At 43.9% G+C, this 25,965-nt stretch overlaps 3 protein-coding genes across 3 annotated transcripts in view; 1 reads left to right on the top strand and 2 right to left on the bottom strand.

Annotated features, from left to right (window-relative positions):
- Window positions 1–11,642, bottom strand: slc38a6 (solute carrier family 38 member 6). The gene is made up of 16 exons (XM_071498098.1): window positions 11,359–11,642; window positions 9,358–9,488; window positions 9,154–9,227; window positions 8,667–8,719; window positions 8,501–8,540; window positions 6,394–6,472; window positions 4,342–4,427; window positions 4,194–4,252; window positions 4,039–4,110; window positions 3,539–3,595; window positions 2,966–3,045; window positions 2,749–2,849; window positions 2,508–2,632; window positions 1,539–1,683; window positions 1,131–1,225; window positions 1–972 (listed from the first exon to the last, which is right to left on the bottom strand). The coding sequence occupies exons 1-16, from the start codon at window positions 11,449–11,451 to the stop codon at window positions 889–891; spliced, it is 1,374 nt and encodes a 457-aa protein (XP_071354199.1). The 5' UTR covers window positions 11,452–11,642; the 3' UTR covers window positions 1–888.
- A 66-nt stretch (window positions 11,643–11,708) lies between these two features.
- Window positions 11,709–15,046, top strand: trmt5 (tRNA methyltransferase 5). Its single transcript, XM_071498097.1, has 5 exons — window positions 11,709–11,761; window positions 11,905–12,503; window positions 13,422–13,546; window positions 13,706–14,345; window positions 14,764–15,046. The coding sequence occupies exons 1-5, from the start codon at window positions 11,754–11,756 to the stop codon at window positions 14,823–14,825; spliced, it is 1,434 nt and encodes a 477-aa protein (XP_071354198.1). The 5' UTR covers window positions 11,709–11,753; the 3' UTR covers window positions 14,826–15,046.
- The window catches only part of mnat1 (MNAT1 component of CDK activating kinase), a 31,447-nt gene continuing 20,528 nt past the window's right edge, over window positions 15,047–25,965 (bottom strand). The window contains exon 8 of the mRNA XM_071498099.1: window positions 15,047–15,360. Coding sequence (XP_071354200.1) covers window positions 15,240–15,360 — 121 coding nt within the window. The 3' untranslated portion in view covers window positions 15,047–15,239. The remainder of the gene's footprint in view (window positions 15,361–25,965) is intronic.

Here is a 25,965-nt window from a genome sequence, read left to right as displayed (position 1 = left end):
TGTAAATGATTTCCCTTTTTATTAAATGCCAGTAATTTGAAGACTAACATTATATTATTTTACATTATAACCACATGGAGTACATTATAATTGACTGGTCCAAACAAAAACCCATTCCTTAAAGCATAGAAAATAGCAGCAGGACCATTTAAACCTGAGGTTTGGACCACAAGTGGAGTGTCAAATCAAGTTTATAAGAAAAATCCCAAAACAATATAGTGAATAAAATAAAAACACTTGGCCATAAATCAGAGGATGTAAATTAGTGATGATATGATATGATTACGATATGCAAAAAATGTGAAATGTGCCACAAACAAAATTTAAGAAAGCCTGACACATTTATACATTTAGTTAAGACTTGGTCAACAGCATTTTTCAAATGCATGCAGTAGATTGTATACATACGGTGCATGATCATCCACTCAGAACAACACAATGGCTGTCAGGAGGTAAATTATGGGAAAAAATGTACATGAAACTTAAAACTTAAAAGATAAAGGACAACATGCCTGACACTTTGTTGTATTGTTCAGACACAGTAAACCTCATCCATCTTGTGTTCCAGGCAGCTTAAAAACACAAAGATTGTCCTGAATTGGGTATAGTAAAGTTGGCACTTATAGAAAAGACCTGTAAGAATTAAGAAGCAGAACACAAAAAATCCTTGTTTTGTTTTGGTTTGATTGCACTGGGTTTAGTCAATGTTTCTGAGTTAAAAAAAAAAACACAGTCTAGTGTTAAGAACAACTCTAACCATAAATAATCTGCCCGAGGTAATTCAGATAAGCATCTTTCATGTCCCTTTCTTTATCCAGTATTCAGTTACTTTGGCACGCTTTTCCCTCTCTTTGCTCTTGTGCTTGATTTGCAAAAGAGAGGTGGAAGTTAGGAGCTCTGTACCCATGAAATGACAATGACAGAGAAGCTGATGATTCCCATAATGAAGCCAAAGATCACCAGAAGTACAGCCTAGAAACATAAAGAGTACAAACAAAGCAGTTAACATCTTCACATAAAAGGAAATGCTTAAAATTTAGAAAGCAACAAAAAATGTAAGCATGGTGAGCAAACTGTCTCGAAGTGTATAGTAGCTCAGTCTCAGCAGTATATGTTGAGTTTGTAGTTACCCCAATGGAGTCAAAGGATCTGAGGGGTTGGCTGCTGATCTTAAGGTAGAAGATGCCGGGGAAAACAAACAACAGACAGCTGGATGTTGTCGATCCTGCGGAAGAAACAGGAAAAGCCTTTGAAGTACAAAGACAACGTGCTCCACGTCTGATCATAACAGCTTCATAAACAGTTTCAGCAGGTCTGAGCTATTATTTATGTATGAGCAGATGTTGTGATTTTAGCCACCAAGATCAATAATTGTGGAATATTGACATCTTTGGTGAAATCATGTCTGCTTTTACCGTCTGCTGTACTTGAAAACAGATCAGGAAAAGGTCATAGTTAAGCAAAAATGACTGTTTGTAAAGTAATAAGACTGACTCTATGATTTATAAAGACCAAGATATTTAGCAAAACAAACGTACCCACTACTCCAAACACATTTCTGATATCAGGGACAAAGATTGCCAGCATCAGCACCACACCCAAGATGGTTAGAGTTGCAATGATGTGGATCAGCCAGGAGAAGGGGCGTCCTCCACATAGCAGCAAAATCGCAGCCTTACGGGCCTGAATCATACACAAAAGACAAAGCGCATTCAAATTCAAATAAACTGACAGAAAAGGTGCTGTGTTTATGATTCTGACCAAATGTCTCATAAGAAGAAGAAGGAAACTTAAGCGGTGCTGTGACAGGACTGGAAGGACAAGCTGGTTCAAGTTCTTGTAACATTACACATTGTTAAGCTTTATATAAACATTTAATAAATGGTTTATCACACGCTAAAATGTAGTTATAAGCAGATTTAACAATTCTAAATTATTACCAGAACACCTACTTCATACCATTATAATATAATATTTTATACCATGTGTTTTACTACATTATCATTCATTATCTGTTTATACACCCTGCCTAAACTTATTATCAAAGTTATAATACATTAATAAACACTTAGCTGCTTACAACTACATTAAAGTGTATTATTAGCTTGTATTTAATGTTTACATTCTGCTTGAACCTGATGGTAGTAGTGAAAATGTTGGTCTGTTTTTTCATATTGCAAAACATCATAAATACATAAATTATTTTTAAGATCCTTAAAAACGGTGAAAAAACAAAAAAATAATAATTTTTTTCAAAGTGATAAACCTAAAAATAAATTTAAAAAAAGCTCAGATACAACCACACACAATACAGAAAAGCACAAATCAAAGAAACAAATGAAACTTTGTATTTTACAACTTTACAGGTTTGTGTTAAAACTCAAAATAATTCGACAGCGTCTACATAGTTTTGTTGATTTCAATAAGGAATCCAAAAGGAGGAAAAAGAAATTGGGAACTTCATTGGTAGTTTCTACTTGCATAAAAAAAATATTATGTCTACTCACAGGGAAGTGAATGAGTGGTACAGTCAGCAACACAGCGAGGAGGATGGCTAACCGAACAGTCATCACCATAATGTCCCGCGGCATGTATGCATCGTAACCAAGCAACAGCTCTGAGTTCACATGAGCTATGAGCAGGGGACGGAAAAAGAGCGAGTGAGCAATGTGAACAGATAAGAAAGGGTTTTGAAAAGTAGCAACAGTAGTATCTTTTACTCAATGATGTGTATCCCTGCAGGCTTACCATAGAAGGTGAGGTAGCCAAACAGTGCAGAAATGAGGTAAAGCAGGAAGCTGAGGCTAATACTGACATTTGTAACGTTCTGCATCCTGGCCTTTGTAGGACTGAAAGACACAGGGAGATATCCATTTCATATAATCATAACAGATACTGAACAATAAATTCAAAGTTAAATTAGAGAGTGGAAGTAAAGGTAAAGCTGGGGGGCGGCAGTGCTGACCGGTCCAGTTCACAGTAGATTGGCAGGATTGCTGTGTGGCACAGAAAGGAGAAGGCCATGGTGGGGATGGCGTAGGCACTCTGCAAAACACATCAGCCAGAGCACAGCCGTCATTAACAAATTATCAGCTTACACTGTTACACAAGGCAAAGGGGGCAGGAGGGTCAAGGTATGGTTTGTGTAGTGGTAATTACCATCTGGGTTGCAGAGTGTGTGCTTTCCTGAATAAATGTATTCACATGAATGTGCATCTCTAAATACCATGTAAATGTAAATTGTGGGATATTGTCTCAAAACAGCATCAAGCTGTGTCTGAACAAGTGGAACCAACATGTGCTTTGTGTAATTCTGCGTGCCACATGTACATTAGGCCTTTACATGTAACATACATGTGAGTGGCAGCTGCAGAGTTCACATGAGTTTCTTACATGTGCAACCCCTCCTTCATAGGTAAAGAGTTTGACTTGTTACCAGAGTCAAACAAACGCAGTAAAACTACTTTCAACAGCCTGTCACTGCCACCTCACAGGTTGTATGTGCAGCACAGAGAAAACACTGGTTTCAACTACATACCTCACTGGAGATGACAAAGAGTTTGGGCGTACACTCTGAGTCAGAGGAATTTGATATCTGGAGAAACAAAGAGAGAAGAGGGAACATGTTATTTCTGGGGGGAGATGACTTCTGCAGTGCTGCTGAAAATGAGAGAAACATACAGCTATTCCACTGCCTGGCTTTGGAGCTAAAAGGAAAACAACCTTCTAAATTAACCCATGCCAAGTCTGCAGTTATAGCATAGTCTGTATAATTCCTAAAGGTCAGAGTTCCTTTCCAGGCTCAGGCAAGGTCACCTGAGCTTCCTTCCCCTGAGGACTGGCACCACTCACCATACACACTTCTCTGCAGCCTTCTCTGGTCCCCACCAGCCAGAGCTGACCCAATCAGTAAACTCAGTCCCCTGGGTTTTCCTCCTAATCCAGTGGCCATGACCGTCTGCTCCAGACTACCTACCTCAAACCTATGTGTGTTTCTGTGCACGTGGACAAGCTTAAGGAAATGGGGGCTGTTGTTACCTGGAAGGCTCCTGAAAGTGTAGTCACATTGTGAGGCAGTGGGCAGGGGATGGACCATTTCTTGACAACAACCTGAAGACAAGACAACACAATAGGTCAATAACAGAAGTGTTGAAAAAAAAAAAAAAAATTAATAGGAGAATATTAAAACTCACCACAACAGCGAAGTACAGCATGAAAAAGAAAGCGAGGCTACTGGTGTATCCCAGGAAGCCTGTAATGGCAAGAAACATGTCTGGTAAGAAACATTATTTGAACCTCTCAGGGCAACAAATCAAGATCCTACTTGATCGAGATACTCACCAATCTTTGGCAATATTGACAAAGGTAGAACAACACAGAGTGTGACTAGGATAAGAAGCAACCTGTCATTGTCATACCAGGCATTTCTGGGAAAGAAAGAGAGGACATGAATTATTAAAGGCTGATGTTGAGAAACATCTCTCATCATCATCTCCCTGGTTCTGAAATGTCAGGGATGGCAGAGACGAATTCTTTAAAATGAACCGGCTCTGGAAATTTGTCTCCATTTCGTGCTCAAACACAGAGCGACAGATTCATCATGTGGTACGAATTAAGGGCTTAGGCTCTCACAAACCAAAACAATTATGTAATTCACATGCAAACGTTGTGTCGCTCCGTCAGATGAGACCACATTTCACTTGCCGGGTTTTTGGAGAGGGGGAATAATATTTTCCTTTGCTGAGGGATAGCCTTGGCGGTTTACTCAGGATTGGGGAGCTAGAGGAGTGGGAGGAGGAGGAGGAGGAGGAAGAGGAGGGGCAGTGCTCGAGGTGACACATGTGGAAGGCATGCCGGCTCTGCTGAGGTCGGGGTCGGATGGGAAGGGTGCTGCCTGGCGCTGCTGTACGTTGGACTGCAGCATGGGGTCATGGGGGACTGGCTCCACCACTCTTTATGGGGCTCCCACAGTCAGCAGCACCTGCTCTGACCACATCAACACCCACTGACCCCTGTTTGGCAGTTTCACAGCTGTGGTGTTTCCATAGGCGCTGATGGATTTGTCTCTGCGTCTACACCGTTCCTGCCCTGTAACTGGATGTCAGGGAGACCCCTGCTCTGACCTCGACTCTCTTTTGGCCAATCACTTCTACTCAAACCTAAGTTTAGCTGAAGCACTCGACCGCAGCTTAGCTAACCCCCTTCTCCACTTTTACAGACTGTTATGCCGACGCAGGGATGTAAAAAAAAAAAAAAAGAAATCTCCACCACCATTAAGATCCACTCTCAGGAGGCTTGAGGCTTACTGCAAAGGCTCAGGATACCTAGAAGACCCATGTAATGTGGAACATTTCACGGTATAACAAGATGCAGGATAGCTCTCAGTTAAGGTTGGGGTATGACTGCCAATGAGTCAATCTCCAGATAGTGTTGAAGATCAGCATAAATCGGGCAAATGCAGCACAAACCCAGATCCACAGCTGTCTACGTCTCTTACTAAACTTAAACAAGATTGGAGAAACTTAAACAGGACATACACTCTGTTAGAGCAGATGAAGACTAAAAGGCTGAGCACCGCTGTGTTTTTGCTCAGCTGCATTATGATAAATGAGCCAGAAAAAAAGAAACGCGTTTGAATATAAAACAACTTGTTTATTTAGACTTTCAGTGAATTGAGTGAGTGTCTGTTAACATCCCAAAGCCACTCATTAACAGAATTGTTTTGTTTCCCTCAGCAGTGAGCTGTAATTAGAATGGCAAAACTGATATCCCCTTGTATCAGTCTGATTCCGGGGAACATGTGCGAGAGATTTGGGGGTGAAAGGAGAGCACTAATACAAAGCAGCTGTGTGTGGAAGATTCGGATGTTGACGGATTGGGCTGAGAGCAGCTACAACTCTTGCTTAAACCAGTGTGGCCAATAATAAAGTGATAGAAGTTACATTCTTGGCCAGGGACTTTGCTCTGAGGGCTCGTCCACACAGGCCAATGAAAGACACAGGCTGCTGCTGAAGGGTGATGAATGGCTTGCTATCATAAATAAATTTCCTCTGGGCATGCTTCATGCTATACAACACAGAGCACAAGTTTGCCTCCGATCGCTCACAGACAAAGTATTAGTAGTGTGCTGTGGTTTGGTGAAAGATCTTCCTCCAATGCATTATTCATATGTTTCTCATTGCCTGTTTGATTCCAGTTTGTGTAGTTTTGTGGTGCAGAAGTGTCAAATTTGGTTCTTGAAGGCCAAAGATATAATCTACACCATTGTGGAAACAGGAATGACTCATTTGTTATCTTAGTGCAGGTAATTTAAAAGAATAGCTTGGCTCTACCTGCAACTGTGACAGATTTTGAGCCAAAATGTTGAAGGAGATGACAGAGCTATACACCTACCCTGTGTTGTCTGAGCCCAGGAAGCTGCTTATGGCTGCAGGAAGCTCTGACTTCAAGATGAACAAATAAGAAGACATAGCTGAGGAGAGGGAGAAAAAGATGTTCAGAAAGTGTGTGTTTTCCAAATCAAATAAAGGGGAAAAAAAGCACACAATCACACCAAATTGGTAAATCATAAACACAACAGATGAGTGTAAATAAACTGAAATTGCCGTGTGAGGGTGGTGTGTGTTTCCTAGCACAAGGAAATGGAAGGCAGGGCGGAGGGGGTACCACGGCTCTGAGTTAATGCAGATGGGTGGGGCAGGCAGCTCAAGGGGATAACCAGCAAAGCCCTCGGTGCAGAGGAGCAGACATTATGCAGATCTTCCAATTGCTGCAGACCAGGAGTAGAAGCCAGGACGGAGAAGTGCGAGGGGGGAGGAATGCTAACAATAATGATCTCTGACGCTAATCCAGGTATTTCTCCCCCTTCTCCCCCTTTACTAGGAAACAGGATATTATCTGAATCTGACAGGCTCCAACATACATCTCCGGACGCTCAGGCAGCCAATGAGAAAAAGGCTCGGAGTGACTTCCTGAGGGTCATATCAACCCCCAAAAAACACGAGGAGGAAAAAGCGAAAGGGGAGATGGAGATTGCACCAGGAGAAGGGAACATGTTTGGTCTGAAACAGGGATTCAAATGCCGTGTGTGGTCAGTCACAAAGGGAGATAATGTTAGGGGATTTAAAGTTGTGAAGCCAGGCATAGCCAGAGTTAGCTGGGACCTTATTGCCCGGGGGCAGATCTTGAACTCGCCGTTAAATAAGCCTGGACCATAATCTCTCAGATCCTGTATTTGTTTATAAAAGAAAATTCCTCCAATAACCCTCAAGCCCACACAGACACAAGGACGCTAACTCTGAGAATAACTACTGCCGTTTATAGGCACTAAAATCTGTCAATAGTGGGATATTATGAGGCAGCACTTAGTGTTTTAGCCAAAATCTTTCCCTGCAAAAGTTCATCCAACAATTTAAACAGACCATAAAAATTAAAATCTTTTCAACCACACAAATGCATACAGACACACTGACAGGGATCACACAACGGGCATGATGCAATGGTTTAGTTACATGCAGTTGGTTACTGTAAGCACAACAACACTTTAATGGGAATTCCTGGAGGGATAATACTTACATCTCTAAACAAAAAAAGGCCCTTGAGTGAAGAAAAGGGATTGTTATTGGCCAGGTGGTAAGAAAACATATTCTAATAATAAGCATGTATGTAAAATTCAAGGAAAATTGATGGAAACCTTGTGTGTGCGGTCAGCAAATAGTGACGGAGTGTGTTCAACAGAAGACAGAGCCACTTTCATTTCATTAAGAGTGAGGAGAGAGGCAGGCTGTGAGAGCCCTGGGCTGGTCAGTAATTAAGGTCAATTGGCCCATCAGCCTGTGGCAGTACAGATGAATGTTTACCCAGAGCGAGGCTAATTGCGCTCTTATAAAAGGGGCCCGGGGTGTAGACAGATGCATGCTGGAGTGCTGGCTCTCACACTCTCACACATACTGCCCCATGCTGGGAAAACCACAAACATACCAGAGGGCACAGCAATAATCCACTCAGCCGTGCCACTAATGACTGCAGAGGAGCTACCACCTCAGTTCAAGACTGTATGAGAAGCGCAGTTTGTTGGCTGAGCGACGGATAGAGGTGGCAGTACAGAGAGGTGAGGGGGTGGGGGAAATAATGGGAGGGGTCCCATTAGGTTACTCAACACTCAGAGGGTGGGAGTGGGTTTACCATCAGTGATCAATTAGATGTGAAGTCAGGTTTCAGGCCCAGGGGAGGGGGCTGAGAGGACAGCGGCTACAGAGTCAAAGGTTATCAGGGAATCCAGATAATGGCCTTGCAGGAGGGAGGGAGTAAAACTGAGCACTGAGCCATCAGATCTCCAGTAGGAGGCACTATCTACCTCCACAATGAACTGAGTATGACCCTGCAGCACTCTGCACCCTCTTCACTACCCTGCTTCTATAAAAACCACAAAATCAGTTTATGTCCAACATGTCAGAAATAATATGTATGTAATGGCAGAGTAAAATTGAGTATGACTTACCACCAACATTTTGGATAAGAATAGCAACTCCAACTAGAAACTGAAAAGGAATTGTGAAAAGTTTAGTGTGATTGTTTTCCTAGTCATGTTTGAAAATATAAGTGTGTGGCTTCCTTTTTATATTTTGACAGGTTAAACTCACACTAATCCAAAAGTAAACACTTACTTTTCCTGGTTTTTGCAAGGCTCTCCCTCCTAGGCCTTCATATGAATTGATGCCTATGAGAGTCAAATGAAAAGCAATCAGACTCAACTACTCAAAGATAATGAAGGGTGACGCTAACAGCACAAAACTCTCAACAGATCCCAGTATTATCTCTTTTTATCTCCTCTCTTGGCTTCTTTGTCTCTTTCCAAGTATTATTTAAACATCGCCTGATTCAAACACAACTCGGAAGTAAATAAAGACCATAACACAAAGACAAAGAGATAAGATGGTCTTGAAACAGACAACAAAGCAGGTAGCTTCCTTATACAGTGATTTAATCATGAGTAAAGTGGAGGGGGGGTGGGGGGCAGTCCACGGTGAGGATAAATCAGGTGATGTTTAAATAATGCTTGAAAAGAGTCAAAGAAACCAAGAGATCTGGATGAAACCTCCTGGATAAAGCCATCATCCTAAGTTAGACGAGAAGCCGTTGTTAGTCTCTCACCTGTTTGGTCACATAGCTTCAGAAGGAGATGTATAGAGTACGCTGCCAGGCTGGACACTAGTACCAACAGGATACTAGAAAGGTAGCATGATAGATGAAGCAGAGATCAGAATACATGTTGCTGAATTTACTTTCTATTTATTTAGAAAGCTGTCAGATATTTGAGCAGCACTGTAGTAGAAGGTGTAATGAGAGAAGTCTTACCAGAAACCAACTATGCCAGTGTTAGCCATAGCATAAGCTAGACCCAGTATACCGCTACCCATGATGGCATTCATCAGGTTAAACACAGAAGAGGCGAAGGAAGCTCCTTTGGCCCTGATCGGCACTGATCCCTGCACACACAGAAGAAATAACACATTGATAGCTAGCTAAATATCTAAATAGCTAGACAGATGGATAGAAGATAAAGAGGTAAAACAGTGAGTGTGAATACAGAGGACGGCAGAAGAAATCTAGTTATTTCTGTAAGAGCTTTCAGAGAAGTGCACCTGACAGTATTAAGAACAACTGGCCAGCCCTGATGATGGATGTCATGAAACAACACTGCAGTGGCATGTAGGATCAGGGAATGGAAATGGGAATAGATGGGGTGGGATTTGAGCTGTTGGCTGTGGGACAGCTGCCTGAGCTCAGGATAAGGGGAGCTGCCCAAACTGCTTGACCTCTCTAATAGGGGATATCCTGGAGAGAACGAGTGGCAACTCTGGTGTCAGTGTCACAGCAAGCTCAGATTGACCTGTAGGCTGCTGAATCTGATTCACTCTCAGTTACAGTACTGAGAGACAGGAAGTAAACTATGACAAAAAAGTTTCAATTGGTGCTAGATAAATTACACTGACTTAAACATACTAAGAATGTGACTTTTAGAGTGATGATGCACCAGCAAAATAATGTGAGATAACAGAAACAAATGGCTCCTTTTCTATTTGATGTCTTCTGATTGGTTTCCGGTTGGTGATAGGATTAATCAAGATCATGTGTTAACTCTTTTGAGACATGTTTTACCATGTGTGATTTAATCAAGTAACTCAACATGACAATGTGTCAGTGAATGAAGTTTGTAGCTACCACTACTGTCTCCACTTCCTGTGACTGTGTGTTCCTGGAATGAAAGCAATAAATGAATCACATTCACCGATAAATCTTAATTTGAATTGGCGTTATTGGCATCCACCTACTCTGTGTCAGATTATTCATTACTACGGATGAATCCTACAAAACACTACATGGATCCACAGAGACAGAAGACTACACGCCACTGTGAAATGCCAAAGCATTCTCCACAGATGGAGAATGATGGAACAACCGTAAAGACTTTTTTGGAGAACTGATCAAGCCCGACCACATGACTTAAATTCAAATAAACCTTTCTGAATCTCAAACAAAAACTACTGGAGCTCACAGAATCAATGACTACAACAGGTTTAATAGACAAACTCCAAAAAGTATCTCCGTCAGTGATACGAACACCATCAATACACACCTTGATAGAGCCACCAAGGACACCAAGGTTATATCCTGTGTAGACATTTTAACAACCTTGGTAAGAGTTTACATTCTACAAGTACTGAGAAATGACTGATGGTGTGCTTTAAGCCTATTTCAGATAGTCTTTAGAGTCAATATTTTAAAATGTGAAGTAAATAGACTTTTTAAGTTTTAATGGCATGTGTACTACTGATCATGATGAACAGACTATTAATACATACTATCAGTATTTGTTTTATGTAAAATTTAACAGTAGTAATGAAACAAGACACAATGTACAACTGTCTTTGTACCTGTTTCATGTGTAGCACCGAAGGAATACAGTCTCAATCCCTGCATACTATATATAAGATCGCCTTTATTAGTCCCACAGTGGGGAAATTCACAACCGAGACAACAACATATGGAGAGAATGATAGTAAATTCTACCTTGTAAATGACAGAATTTTTTTTTTATTTGCATAGGACATAAGTATAAGTATAAATATATTCTCAGTGGGAATGTCAGAACGGAATTGCTGTTTTAGGGTTGAATTTTGCTGAAAGTGCTGACAGAGCAAATAGAAAGGGAACTGGTTTACAATAAGCATGTGACTCCTGACACAACCAACAATTTGTCAGTTTCTAAAAACTATGGTTGTTGCATCGCTAAAGTTCATCCATTCAGACTGAAGCAGGCTGTGAAACAAGTGACGGTGCTGTCTTTGTACTTACATTTGATAACAAGGGAGAAGTTTCGTTGTCTCCTGTATCGTCGGCGATGCACTCTCTGTATAAATCTGTGTTTCTATTTCCGTTCACACTCATTTTCTACTCGGGCCAACTCAACAAACTACAAGAACCAAAACCTCGCTGTTCCGTGACCTCGACACCACTCCACTGAACGTTTATAAGAGACCGTGTTCTCTTAAATGACTTTTAAATCTCCTCTTGTCAACTCATCAGCTGTTGAGCGGTGTTATTGTTGACCACTCGCTCTTCCGTCGCTTTTTCGCGTCAACGAGGAGTTCGTCCAATCAGCAGTCGACTCTCCGCCCGTTTGACCAATCACCAGTCAGCTCCGGTCCAACACTGATGACACAATTCAAGCGTGCCTTTGCGAGCGGAGGATGTCGAGGTCTGAACTCATGAGTGCTGATTTTCTCGCTAATAAACGCATAATTATTACTTTTTAAGTCATATGTTGCTGGATTTGTGTTAAAAGCTGATTCTCGGTTTACAGTTAGGATATGTGTTTTCACTTTTCTGCTTCTATTTCAGGCTCCTCACCAGAGTCTTAACATCTGCACACACCCATAGAAACCTAACATCTGCTGCTGTACACCGGAGCCTTTGGTCTGCCGCCTCACTACCAGCCTCGGCCTGTCCTGGCTCTGCTGTGAAGCCCGTAATGGAGCCTAAACTGTACCGGCCCCCTCCAGAGGTTCGGGGTATGACTTCTCTGGACAAACAGGCCTTCACACAGACCATTTCAGTCCCAGCTCTACGAGTGCCCACTGGGGTCCTTAACAAAGTGATCAAGAGCCTGAAAAAGTCGACCATCCAGCGGCCAGGGGTGCCCAGAGTGGTACAAGGTACAGAGGAGAGCAGTGACTTTCGTTTAGTGCTGTTGGACCCTCACAGAGTGTCCTCCAAAAGCTGCTTCTCTGAGGCTGAAGCAGAGGCTCTGAGGTCTTTCAGTGTCTCTGAGGAGCTGCAGTACTATGAGCTGCAGCTGACCTACGATAACCTGAAGAGTGAAGAAGTGCTGGAGGCCGTGCTCCCTCAGGGGCAAGATGTGACCTCTGGGTTCAGCCGGGTGGGACACATCGCACACATGAACCTGAGGGACCACCAGCTCCCGTACAAGAACCTCATAGGTGAGATGCAGATGTTGCAACAGAAGGATTTCAGTGCAAAGTAACACAAAGAAGGGTGAGCTTCAACACACCTTGGGAAAGATTCACCAAGTCTCTTAACTTTACTGGAGGGATGGACATCATTTTGCAAAGATATTCTCTTATGTGAAGGCCACAGCATATTCATACTGATCAAACCATTCATGCAGCCCTTGTTCTGTCTCTCCACTCATTTATTCAGGTTTTTCTTCGTCACCTGTGTACACCTAAGTTTGTATTTGATATTTCTTACTGTCTCTGTGTGACTGCATCAAAAGGTATCAAAACTGTTAATTTGAAAAATACCAACACATGATATTATCATATGAGTATATTTCTGGCAAGGAAAGTATTGTGTAAACTTGAACAGGTGTAAAAAAAACAGTTGAACAGTTTTTTTACACCTGAAATGGATGAAGTTTTGATCTGATGACCAACTTTTCCTTTGTAGTTTTTTTTGGGTGTGTTTTTAGCATAATCTTTCCTTGTTCTTAAATTATTAATATCCACAATGGCTGCTTTTATTTTCACGTGAGCAACCACCTCCTACAAGTTTTCAAAGATGATATTTTTTTTATTGGCTCCCAGGCAAAGCTAGAATACCAATAAGGCAAAGTGGGCAGCTACCCCAGGGGCCCATAATCATAATGTTTCACTTGGTTTGTGATGATTTGATTAACTGCAAGTTTGTTTGGGGATATGCGCCACTAAAGCAGGGTATCAAGTAAAATGGCTTAAAATAGCAAGTGAACTCCCTGTTTTAGCTTTAAAAAGACAACCTTCAGATCTTCTAGAAATTCCTTCAAACCCAGGGCCTTGGTGCATATTCCTACTCATCTTCCGGACACAAAAATATACTCATTGCCACAACTTGTCTCTTGTCTGTTGCTTCCACTGTAGGTCAAGTTATCATGGACAAAAACCCTGGTGTTACCTGTGTGGTCAATAAAACAAACATAATCGACTCAACTTACCGCAACTTTAAGATGGAGGTGCTAGCTGGAGAGGAGAACATGGTTGCCAAAGTAAGTTACAGTACAAATGTGCAGTAATCTCATGTTAATGATAAACACAAACGTTTTACACATAGCATTGCTTCACAGTTATTCTTAAATATATTCAGAACATCCATTGAGCATTGAAGAGGCCTCTAATGCTCATCATCATTTATCCGTGTGTTGCAGGTGAAAGAAAACGGGGTGACATACGAGTTTGATTTCTCTCGTGTGTACTGGAACCCCCGGCTGAGCACAGAGCACCAGCGTGTGGTGGAGCTCATCAGACGTGGTGACACCGTGCTGGATGTGTTTGCTGGTGTTGGACCCTTCGCCATCCCTGCTGCCCGCTCGGGTGCCAACGTGTTAGCTAATGATCTCAACCCAGAGTCCTACCGATGGCTGAAGCACAACTGCAAGCTCAACAAGGTGGAGAGCAAAGTCCGCACATTTAACCTGGACGGCAGAGCGTTCATCCAGGGTCCTGTGAAGCAAGAGCTACCTGCGCTTCTGAAGGGAAAAACTCATGTTCACGTGGTGATGAACCTGCCTGCCTTGGCTTTAGAGTTTCTGGATGCATTCAGAGGCCTCCTGCACCAGGAGCCTCCCTGTGATGAGAACTTACCCACGGTGTACTGCTACGGCTTCTCTAAAGACGACAACCCCGACACGGACGTGGTGAAGAGGGCGTCCCGCAGCCTCGGGTTCCCCCTGGAGAACAGATGCTCTGTGCATTTTGTGCGTAATGTAGCACCTAACAAAGATATGATGTGCGTGAGATTCACACTCCCTAAAGAGGTCCTCTTCAGCAGCAATCATGAACAGACAGGTGAGAATTAATTTACAAAATGATGAGGAATTCAGTAATAAACTGATAATGACTTCAGCATGAAAATCAAACATTTAAATGTGAACACGAATACCAGTTATAGTAGAAGGTCACAGAGTCAGTTGCTGCTGTTTAGACGCAGTGTGGAGGAAACTAACGATCTGGGATAATTGTGATGAGAATTTTTCATTGACATTTTGCCATAATGTTTTACAATAATCAGCAGATGAATCAATAATGAAAATAATCTTAAGTTGCAGCACTAGTTTAGACACTGTAACTGTCACTCTGTCAGTTTTGATGTACTGAGTATGTTTTAGTGTACTGCCAGTCAGGCCGAAGAATGTTTTCCAACTCAGTGGACAATAAAGTTTTATTCTACTGTGTTCACCTCCAAACATTTTTTGTGTATCCACAGAGCCTTCAGAAGAACCAGCACCAAAGAGACGCAAATGTGAAGAAACTACAGATTCAACGTAATAAATCATCAGAAGGAAATATTTGAGTTGAGAACTTTTGTTTTTTTAAATGAGAAAGTATTGTTGCATCAGATGTTGAAGCATCGTGTGATCAGAAATGATGACTCAGCTTTGGTTAAATACTTTACCTCCCCTTTGTTCATACCAGAATGAATTAGAACCGTTATTAAGCAGGACTTGAGATGTTACGTTGTTTCATTTTTCAATAAATCAGTACAATGATGTGTGTTCACTGTGATTTATTTTAATATAAAATTAACACAAAGTATAAAAAGTCATATACAACTTGAAAAAAATGAGTCAGATCATTATCTACCGCAGCAGCTCTCCACAGTGGTAGCAGGGCAGTGTTTACAGTCCAGTCAGTGACATTTCTATCCAGTAGCTGTTGATACTCTTTGAGCTCTGTGTGAGTTTATCCTTTTGGAGGGAACATCCCACTGAAAGCATCCTGAATGGCTCGATGACACGCTAAAGCCGAGGTGTATCCTCCAGCTGTGTCCTGAGGCATGGCAGCCCGCACATGGTTCAGATACCTGAGAACACACAGAGAGCTGTGGTCAGTAACAGGAGTGAAGTATTTTGTAAATAATGTGACTGACTAGCAGCCCCATGAGCTGCTTTCAAAAAAGTAGTTCCTGTGAGTGTAACTTGAGGGTAAGTTTATTCTTCATTAAATCCACACTTGAAGTTGTTTTTTCTGGCTCTCTGGGACCCTTTGGCCCTTTGATGAGATCAACGAAGACAGACGTACCCATACCCTAACACTGGAATACCTTGTGCCTTAAAGCCTCTCCAACATGGCTCTATTAAAGTATTATAGGTGTCTTTTATTTTTTAAGTGCTTACAGATGTATCCTGCCAAAGCCCCTTTTCAGGTTCTTAAGCAAAGCCAAAAGTCACTGTTTATTTTCACATTGGTGCAAAGACAGAAAAACAGTCGAGCTATTAATTTTGCCTCCACATCTTGTCCCCACAGTGATAGATGCCCTTGTACTAATGAGTGTGTGTTTGTTGGAGAGGGGGGGATGTTAACCTATGTCCCACTAATCCTTTTTCCACTGTTACACGCCATCAAAAAGCATTCATTGGGGGAGAAACCTCCACACATGTTCTGTGCTTCTTTTCAGCAGCATCCGACTACAAAGCTAAAAAAGCAAAGTCCTCCAACAACTGAGACAACACGTAGCCTTGCCCATCAATACCGCTTCCCCCTACACCACCACACACCCCCCACCTTGCAGAACTCATAGTCCTGGCAGAGAGGTCTAAAGCCCTCACACGAGTCTGGCTTTGTGGCGCTTGTTCCTGTGAGCTGGGGAAACTTCAAAGTGAAACGGGAATCAAGAGCACAGACAGCCCTCTGTGATTTCTGTGCCCATTCAAGCTGCTTTACAGAGTAACCTAACACCTGTGGGGAGGCTCAGACTGAGAGAGTCGAGGCGTGTGAGTGTGTGTGTGTGTGTGAATGAGAGATGGACAAGGAGTAAAAGGTGTCGGTGAGACTCCACACTGAATAGATCATATTTTTTGCTTTGGTGTTTTATGATTCTTCAAGGTATTTTGGTAGTTTCCTTGTAACTCAATTTTTCAGTCAAGGTTTTATTAAGTTGAAACATATTTGCTGGCATGACTGTGACACAAAGACATAAAGTCAAACATGCGTGAATAACATGCAGGAGATGACCTTGTCAAGTCTTATATAATAGACAGTGAAAGTGAGAAGAACAGCAAGAGATGTCAGTCAGGTCTCGCACACAAAGACCACTCATCACCCACTAGAGAAACAACACACAAGTTCAAAACAGGAGGCCCAGTGATTAATAATAACTTCATTAGGCCCAAGCTGCTGTAGCCTGTCCTTCAGAGCACTTGAGGGAGGTCTTCTCATATGGCTTCCTGCATCAGATGAGTGCTATCTATTGATTATATTGTACTGGGCCTTTTTAATGGTGAAAAAAGTGGGCTATTTACAGCCTGGCTAAGTCTGCTCTTCCTGCTAATCTAATCCCCAAGCTACTCATGTGGTCATTCCTTCCAAGAAAGCTGAGAGCTCTGTGTAACTTTATACCTGCCTGCCCCTAAGGAGAGAGAGGGAGCAAAAGAGCAAAAAGAGAACATGAAGGAGAGGGAGAGGGAGGAAGAGGGTGAGGGGTGTCGGAGGAGGGGTGGGAAGCAGAAAGAGGAGGGAGGAGAGGCGGTGAAATCACCTTTGGGTATCATCATCACAAACGCTCTTCTCTTAAACCAACCCTGTCTGCCCTCTGCTCACCCCTAACACCCGAGGTTAGTTCAGTTCTGCTCCATTAACTCAGTGGCTGTATCCGCATCTTCCTGTAAAGGCCAGCCACATACATGTGTGTACACATTACTGGCTATGGATGTTCGTGAAGCTGAAAGATAAACTCGACTCTTTTCACATGACTGTACTTGACAATGCTGACAAATTAAGAGTGCACTGACAACATCTAAGACATGCAACAACAAGAAACGCATTAAAAATGTGCAGCACACTTTCCTACAAAAACAGGCAGGCTCTTTAACCTGCCTTCAATCATAAAACGAGATACAACACACACACACACACACACACACACACACACACACACTAACCCTCTAAAACAGACTCTTCAAGCCCCTCCAATGCTACTGTTTCACTGTGTGCACTAATACTCTCCACGCACTCCCACCCCATCACCCCCACTTCCCACCGCTGCCCCCTCTTTCTGCCTTTCTCTCTGAGGACTGGACTGCCTTTTGTTCACAGGGCCCTGAAACCCAAGCCGTTTCGGCCGGTAACATCTTTCACTCTCCAGGCCCCACTGGAGCATTAGCTGCAACTCGATATGGGTCTTTTCAAAGCCTTGTATTATTGGGTAAATATGGGTCACTTTGGACTGGCCCATTATGTCGCTTGGGGGAAGCGGGAAAAGACGAGTGCAGGTGATGAAGACAACCGAATGACACAGTATGACAGTGTGCGTGTCAGACTGCAATTGCCACAAGGGGGTATGACAGGGGTTTTCCATTAGCATACACACTCAAATTAGTGATATGTGTTTTGCCAGCTTTCTCTCAGATGATCTCTTTCATCTCTTCCCTTGCCATAAACAAGGGGCACGAATTACTGTAATAATCCCTTGGAATCAACCGCAGCCCAAATGTTCTGAAAAGAACAATAGATAATAAAGTGATTTCATTATTTTTCAACCTCTACTCATGTAAAAAGAAAAAAAAAAAAAAAAAGTATATGCATTTGGATCAAAACTGTTCAACAGCAGTTTTCCACTTGGGTCTGGAACTATGAGTACCTGGGCAATGTCTCCTGCTAATGCTAATAAACGGTCAGAGATTTTCCTGTCGGGACACTGAAAGTATTCCCCTCTCGCGCTGCCTGGAAAACACTGCAGAACCCCATCTCTAATTCAAAGTGAAAAGATAAGTGGTGAAATGTTCCGGCGGGTTCCGTGTGATTTCCAGCTGAGAATGTGTGGCTCGTCTTTGTGTTTGGATCGACGATGCTGCTGTGGAATGGAGGGTGTTTGGCTCCTTCAGGGAAATTGCAGCAAGGCTGGGACTCCGGAGGGAAAACTAGATATCAGACGGAGGTGCGGACTGTGTTGGGCCTCTTGTCTAGACTCCACGTGTTGGCTGGAATTGGATTATGAAGAGCTGTGGAAGCTCAGGCTTGATGGAAAAGAAAAGAGGCCTGTAATGCTACAGTGGCTATTTCAGTGAGCAGACACTTAATCAACATTCAAACCACAGAACAGACTCACAAGACAATGGAGAAATCTGAATCAGTCCTAAACAACGCCCACTGTAGAATTACTGTATGTGGTTTGGCTGCTTTCATACATGAAGACTTTACATTCCTGATCACCATACAGCAAGTTCAAAGAAGCGAAACTGGCTCCTTAAATGGAACAGAAATTTTGAATGGCTGGAATTTTCTGAGAGAATCCATAAATTCTGAATGCCTCTTACATTTTTCCTGCAAAATCTCAGCACGGACCTGAAACCAGACCTCAGCTTGGCACCTGTCCCCTTTCATAACACCCTCACTGATCCTGGGTCAACATTTGTTTTTTACACCACAAAGGATCAGAGGCTTTTTGGATTCAGCTTGTCATCAGCATTATTCATGAACCAAACAGGATACACTGACTTTTCAGGAAGTTGTGGAGATAAACTTGTATTTTGATGAATCCACACAGGACGGAAAAATGACAACAAGACAAATCAATAAATCTTACCCTACCTGTGATTCCTCCTCGGACTGGAGCCTCATTAGCTTTGTTTATTAAAGCAAAGGAGCTTAGACTGATGTTTTGAGTGCACAAAGAGGGCAGTTAACAAGCATAGGCAGGCTATATCTGAACAGAGGCTGAAAGGCCAGACAAGAGGTTGCTGGATGGCACAGTGGATGTCCGGAAGTCTTCCTTTAGCGCTCTGCTCCGGCAGCGGTTGAGGATTCCTGGCCTGGGAATGATGGGTTGGGGGGGGGGGGGGCAGGCAGAGCCACACACCTGCCAGATGATTTGTCATTATAGAGGGGTCAGCACTCAGCTGTCACCCCCTAATCACCCGTCCTACCCTTAAGTCCCCCCCCCTAACCCTAACCCCCACCCCACCCACCCACCTCCCAAGCTCCACTCCAGTCCTCCAAAAACACCCCCTGCATTCCTCAGGCAGCTCCGGTTTCACTCATAGCACTGCTGCCCCATCTGCCCCTCCTTCCCTACACTCTACCCTGAGAGAAAATGTACCCCTGTGAGAGAGACAGCACACTGAGCGCATTGTGTGGATGTGAGATGTGTGCTTATGCTCCTATGTGTATGTCTACACAATTCACATGTGTGCGGATACATGTTTATCTAAGGGCAGAGCTGTTTGTATCAATACCAACGACCAACGACGAACCGAGGGAACAGAATTTTACCAATGGCGAATGTGTGAATTGGTCCGGGCTGCGGTCCAGAAACAAAACCCCTGCAGACAAGCCAAACACAGAGGACTCTCACAGGTATATTATATCTGTCAACAACGGTCTTTCTTCACCATGGGTCATAGGTCACACTCTTTTCCAATGAATACAGCTTCCTCTGGGATGTGCGAGTGTGTGAGACAGATCCTCAGCCATGAGCCTACCCACTGTCCGCCAGATTATCTCAAGTTGTACTGTGGAGAGGAGCTCATTGTGGTTACATCATATCCTCACAAGCCTATAGACCCCTTATCTGTTAGCATGTGTCTTATCATCACCAGTGACAGGCTGAGTTTGCCTCTCTGCATCCTAAAACAGTGGAGGACAGGGAGGTCTGTATCACTAACACTTAGTAAAGGAGAGAACATGTTTAGAGTGTTAACAGAAGCCTTGGTTGACACTTGACATTAACGCTCATAGAAATACATTCTCATGAGGAGTGACTGACGATCTGTAAGTAGTCTTTGAGATGGCAGCTAGTCAGTGTCAGTGACTATGACTGAGGCATATGCCTTGTTTGTGTTTCTGAAAGACAGCATTGGAGAAGCACCTACAATAAAGGCCTATTTTCATACTTCAACCACTTCCTGCCCCAAGTGTCACCTGTCACTACTCATCCAGAGCTCACTTGTGTCTTAGCCCTGCACCTCCTCTGTCTAACCTAATGGGGGCAGTAGAGGCTGGCTGACTGACTGGCTGTCTCTGCCACTGGCTACACACCTAACAGCAGCAGCCATGGGGCCTGGAGAGGCATCACACACCCCGCTAGTCACTTGATATAGAGAGCATCTTTCTTTCGTCTCCTGAGCTGCCACTTGATAACTCTGCCCCCTGGAGAGCTTAGAGGAAGCAGGAGGGGGGCAAACTGGACTGGAGAGGGAGGATAATGACATGACATCAGTGTCATCGTTAACCAAATGGGGCCGTAAACAATGGAAGGACATATGCTGTCCAGTGAATGGCTGCTAGCACAAGGCACACCCATACAAGCAAACCCAGCAAAGGAGCCTTGACAGTGAGATGTAACATCCTGGGAATAGAGCACCGATACAGAGAGGAAGAATAGAGTTTTCCCAGGGGGGAATTCGCCTCCACAGGTATCAGTTACTGATGCACCTCAAGCACTGGGGAGAGGCAAAGAGGATTTCAATTTGGGAGAAAGATGGGAAAAGTGCATATAAGGGGGGATGGAGGAAAACAAAAAGGCAGAGAAAGGTACAGCAGGGGGAGGGCGATAATTCATACATCATGGTGGAGAAGTACCTCCTACCATGAGGTGTGCATGGCAGGTCCGCACAGCCAAGCTGCACATGACGGGAGTTTGTTTTCTTTCTCTAGCTCTTAAGAGGGGAAAATGAGCCAGCTAATCCTCCTGTACACTGAAAGGGCCTTTGCCCCAGGGGTGAAGAGCAGGGGCAAGAGGAAGAGGTACAGAATCTCAGTCTGTTTGTGTTTCTGTGAAATGCATAGTTATGAGCACCATCAAAATCAAAGCATTGCAACCCCAGACAGTGTGCGGCTGCTTTGCAAACCTCTACACAGATCAGTGTGTGTTAAAATAGTCAGGAGACATCATCTCACCCTTCGCTGAGTGTTGACCCTGCCGCCTCTAGGCTGTGACACAAATAAACCTGGAGGCAAGAGAGGCTGTTATCCTCGGAGTTCCCTGCCTGCTGGTGTCTCCTTCACTGTCCTGGTTTAGCCTGGCCTGGATTCATGTTAGGAGGAGACTGCTGGTCTGTCTGGCACACAGCCCACAGAGGAAAACAATAACACTAAAAGCAGACCTCTTTCAGATGACCAGAATACACACAAGACAAATGTACCTCCTGCTCTGTCATTCTGTAAGACTCCTCCTGTTTCTGCCTGCTCTTTGGGTCAGAAATGACTCACCCACAAGTAAAAAGCCTCTTGTCAACTACAGCGCGTGCTTATTTGGACTCATACTTCAAGAGAAGATCAATATTTGCACAGATCTATGGGAGGGAAAACAATAGTGATCTGGCCTCCACCAGCTCTGTCTGTTAATGGTCTGTTTACTGAGACAGACGGGATAATGGCCTGGGTGGGGGCTGGAGGACCGTGGCCACGCTCCACTCTATTTCTGATCTAGTTAGTAACGAGAAAAGAAAGCACCTACAGTACAAGAAGCTGAGTACCAAAGCAAGGCGGTGGCTATATGCTGTGAATGAAGATGGCGCATCCTGTTGACACAGACAATTTTGCAAGTCAAATAGCTGGACTCGAGCCTCCACACTTGTATATTGACTGCACTCTCTTTTGGCTATGCAAATTTTTAAATCTGTGAGCCCCATGGCTGCAGTCAAGCTCTCACATCTAAGCTTTGGAAACAGAAACAGACAAGCACTGCACTGAAGTCCACAGTTACTGGCTATGTTGGCTCTAGTAACACAAGACACCGCCACGCGCAATGAGTGTGTAGCATGGAAGAATGGAGGATATCAGATATCTGAGAGACCAAGTTCAGCTTTAGGTCTTGGTTATGGTGGCAACCCCAAAGTATTTGAGGGTAAGCCCTATTGTTATGCAAGAGCCAAATAAACTATTTCCCATAAATGGTACTATTTGGCAACATCACAGAATGTTTTAATTGGCTGAATGAGAGCAAAATATGTGCCTTGAGACATTATCTAATAGTAGTAAAAGTAGATCAAAGACCACTGCTCTTGAGGGAGTTCATCTGAGGTCATGCTAACCGGCGCCTCAGTCTTCAGCTCATAACTTCAGCATCAAAGCTGTGAGAGAGTGCACGACTATTTGAGGCCCAAAATGCAAGACTCGTCTCTCTAAGGTGCCATCACTCTGCTCCCGTCTGTCTCAGCACTCTGACATCCCAGTGCTGCACCTCAGGTCCCCCGCGGTCAGTGACCTCTGATCCCCCCTGCCCCGAGGCTCTTGCAGGCCCGTCAGGGCCATCAGATGGATATGTGCCCTGCAGGGATCAGAGAACCTGGGATACATGGAAAAGCTATTCATGCCAATTTCAAGAGATTCCTCTGAGTGGCTGTGCTCTGCATACAGAGTGAAAAAGAAGTATATCATGACTGACTTGCACTTTCATCACAGAGTAAGAGGGGAAAGCAAGGGAAGGAAAGAATGATTTGTATGCAATTTAAACCTCATATACTCTAATTTAGTGATGGCAGAAATGGATTCAAGAGTACTCTATGGACCATGTTTAGTGGTCCTGCTAACTACCAGAGTCAAATCCAGGGTCACTGGTAGTGCTCTTGGCCAGCTAGGCCAGAGCTGGAAAGATGGAGAGCTGAGACCTGGAGTCAGGCCAACCCGGCAGGGAGAGGCCAGCAAAGCCAGCTGCCAGGAACTGAGGCCTGTGATGGCACCATTGACTATTCTGGATATCTCCCTCCCACCAAAGCACTTAACATGCAGTATAAGCCAACACACAAACAAACAAACAAACTAACAAACAGATACACACACCATTCACATAAACACTCAGACGCCAAGGGATGCTTGGAAAGCTAAAGAACACAGGCAGGAGGAGAGCATCACTCAGAGACCCATTAACCCCTGGCTTCTAACCAGAACAGTGAGCAGGCGTCCTTTAAGTACACGTTAAACATTGCTACTCTATGTGTGTGAGCACAAGTGATTTAAGTATTACTTCAGTGAGTCCATGTGTTTGCACTGTGTCCATTAAATATTGCATCATTTTAAATGAAGACGTGGGGGCAGTTTCTAGGGGATTAAAACAACTGGTTGTCCTCTGTGTTCATGAAATAAGGTCACAGCAAACTACCTATCACTATTTAACCCTTCAGCTAGTCTGCTTTGGTGAGATGAAGTCCTCTGAGGACTACTTCCTTGTGCAGAGAAGTGCATCCCCAGGAGAGGAGCTCCAGACTAAACACTCCGCTCATTCAGCTGCTCCCCTTCACCCCACCGACAAGAGATGGATGCGTGACAAGCGCTCCCAACAGAAAACCTCACTTTTTCCGCCAATTATAGAAAGCAATGCGGAGTGGGGGAGGAGGCAAAATTTCAAAATATTATACACACTGGCATTTGGCGAAGCACATTGAGCAACGTCTGTCAGAGAGAGATGGGCTAATTTCAGGGCGACCTGTGCCAACACAAACAACTATTCTGGCTGGCTTTCATTGTCAGCACTTGAGGTTTGAGTCGAATTTTTCAACGCTCCGCAGCCAATTTCTCTTTCCCCCATTTTTCCCCCCATATGATTTGTCCTTGTCCAAAATCCCAGTCAGTCTTTCATCGCCTACGCAGTCAGAGCTTAAAAAGTATTCTTGTAGAGAACAAACTCAGACCCAGATGCTCATCCACACACACACAAAAACAAAAATAGAACATAAATATTTCTTTCAAGTGATCAGCATGTGATAACTTATTTTAACTATAATGCAGCCATGACTTCAGTGGTGCAGTGTATTTTGATGTATGGAAGTGCTTCCATTCAGGTTACGTCCATCAGCAGGCACAGGATTGATGAGAGGAGGTGGGAGTTAAAATAGCTACTGCTTCAGTCTCCGGCTGCTGTGTGTTGGGATTCATATCATGGCCATGTCAACATAAACATCATATGTTTCTGCTTGTGTCTGCAAAGCAGTGTTTACTTCTACTTTGATTTTGTTTATTAAAGGCTTTTACTGTTCAACATAAAAGCAAAGAGCCATGGCAGGACATTTGGCATATGGGCCGTAGCGTTACATTCACAGTCTGCTCATAATTCTTGCAGCTCACGCATAGTTCTGGGTATATGCCAGTCAATGAGATGGACAGCATTATACTGCCATTATAGAAACCTCACACAGTCAGGGTCTCATCCTCTGTGGCAAGTCATATGCACCTATGCACATCAGGGGAGGAGCGTTTGGTTATGTATGTGTGTGTGAAGGGGGAAGCTGAATGGGCATTTTTGGAGGCCCATGTTGCCTGGACATGCAGCCTTTACTCTGCTCCAGTATTGAGGCAGCTGTCTTTAATATAAGAGCTCAGCTCAGCCCATATTTATTCAGGTACAGCTGACAGAATGAGAGAGAGAAAGAGAGAGAGAGAGACAGTGAAAGAGGTGTGGCCCTTCTTTTTCCTGGCAGCTGTGCAGCACTCCTGCGGTTTTTTGGGGGGCAAAGGGACAAGGCGAAAAAGACACAGACTCTGAGACAGAGAGAGACAGAGAGCGGCGTAGAAGAAAAGAGTGAGTTGAAATAAAAAGCATGGCTCCAGTCAGTCCTGTGTTGACTGGACATCCCGTGCAAGAGACCAAACCCAGAGGCCCCAGGGGCCACCAGGGAGGGGGTGAATGAGCTCAAGTCTCCAGTCTCACTTGATGGCTGTGTCCAAGACAAATCACCAGTGGTGCTGCTGTCACTGTGGGCCTTGACCAAGACAAACAGCCATGTTTTAAAATAAGTACCTGCCCCCTCACAGGCCCTTTCACCTCATCCACACTCAGGCACATCCGTATCTTTTCACACGTTCAAGCATACTCCCTTCACAGGTCATAGGACTGGAGCTGTAGTCTCACGCTCTACACAGGGGACTCACTTTTCACCATCTCACCACTGTCTGCATTTTCTCTCCTCTGCAAACACTCCTGTGAATATTTACCACATCACACAAGTTCCATTGTGACAAAACTGCTGAGACTGCAATAACTGGGGTGAGCGTGAGTGTGTATGACACAAAATGTACAGCAGCTTTAAGGGACACTGCGTATGCACATGTGTTTGCATAAAGTTGATTGTCTGTGTACATATGAGCTTGCATGCAAAAAACCTCAAACTCTAGCTTAATCACAAACTGCCAAGTGCACATAAGTGTCAGCACTATTCCTTGTTTTTACCTAACAGCCCATTGCATCTTGGGAGTTGTGGTTTGTCTGAATGGGCTTGTCTGCGTCGCTGCCTGCGGCCTGCACCAGTGGGACTGGTGTTCCTGAACTGAACCTCATTTATCTCCGTGGCAGAGCCCTTCCTCTCCAGCATCAGTCCTCCTGGACCCCTGAACTGCTGACACCACCTCCCCGCCACCCCCCACTCCTCTTCCTCTGTCCTCTGAGCTCCAGTATGCGGCAAAAATTGTGAGATGTGTTTCATCTGCATATTGATCAGCCTGGCCAAAAGAAGTAGGACCTCAGCACTTCACTGAA

Source organism: Trachinotus anak, unplaced genomic scaffold (assembly GCF_046630095.1).
Source record: "Trachinotus anak isolate AG129_WGS33_773 ecotype Australia unplaced genomic scaffold, CSIRO_AGI_Tana_v1 ptg000015l, whole genome shotgun sequence".
In the NCBI taxonomy this organism is placed as follows: domain Eukaryota; kingdom Metazoa; phylum Chordata; class Actinopteri; order Carangiformes; family Carangidae; genus Trachinotus; species Trachinotus anak.
Note: the sequence above shows the minus strand (reverse complement) of the source record. Positions and strands in the feature narration are given on the sequence as shown.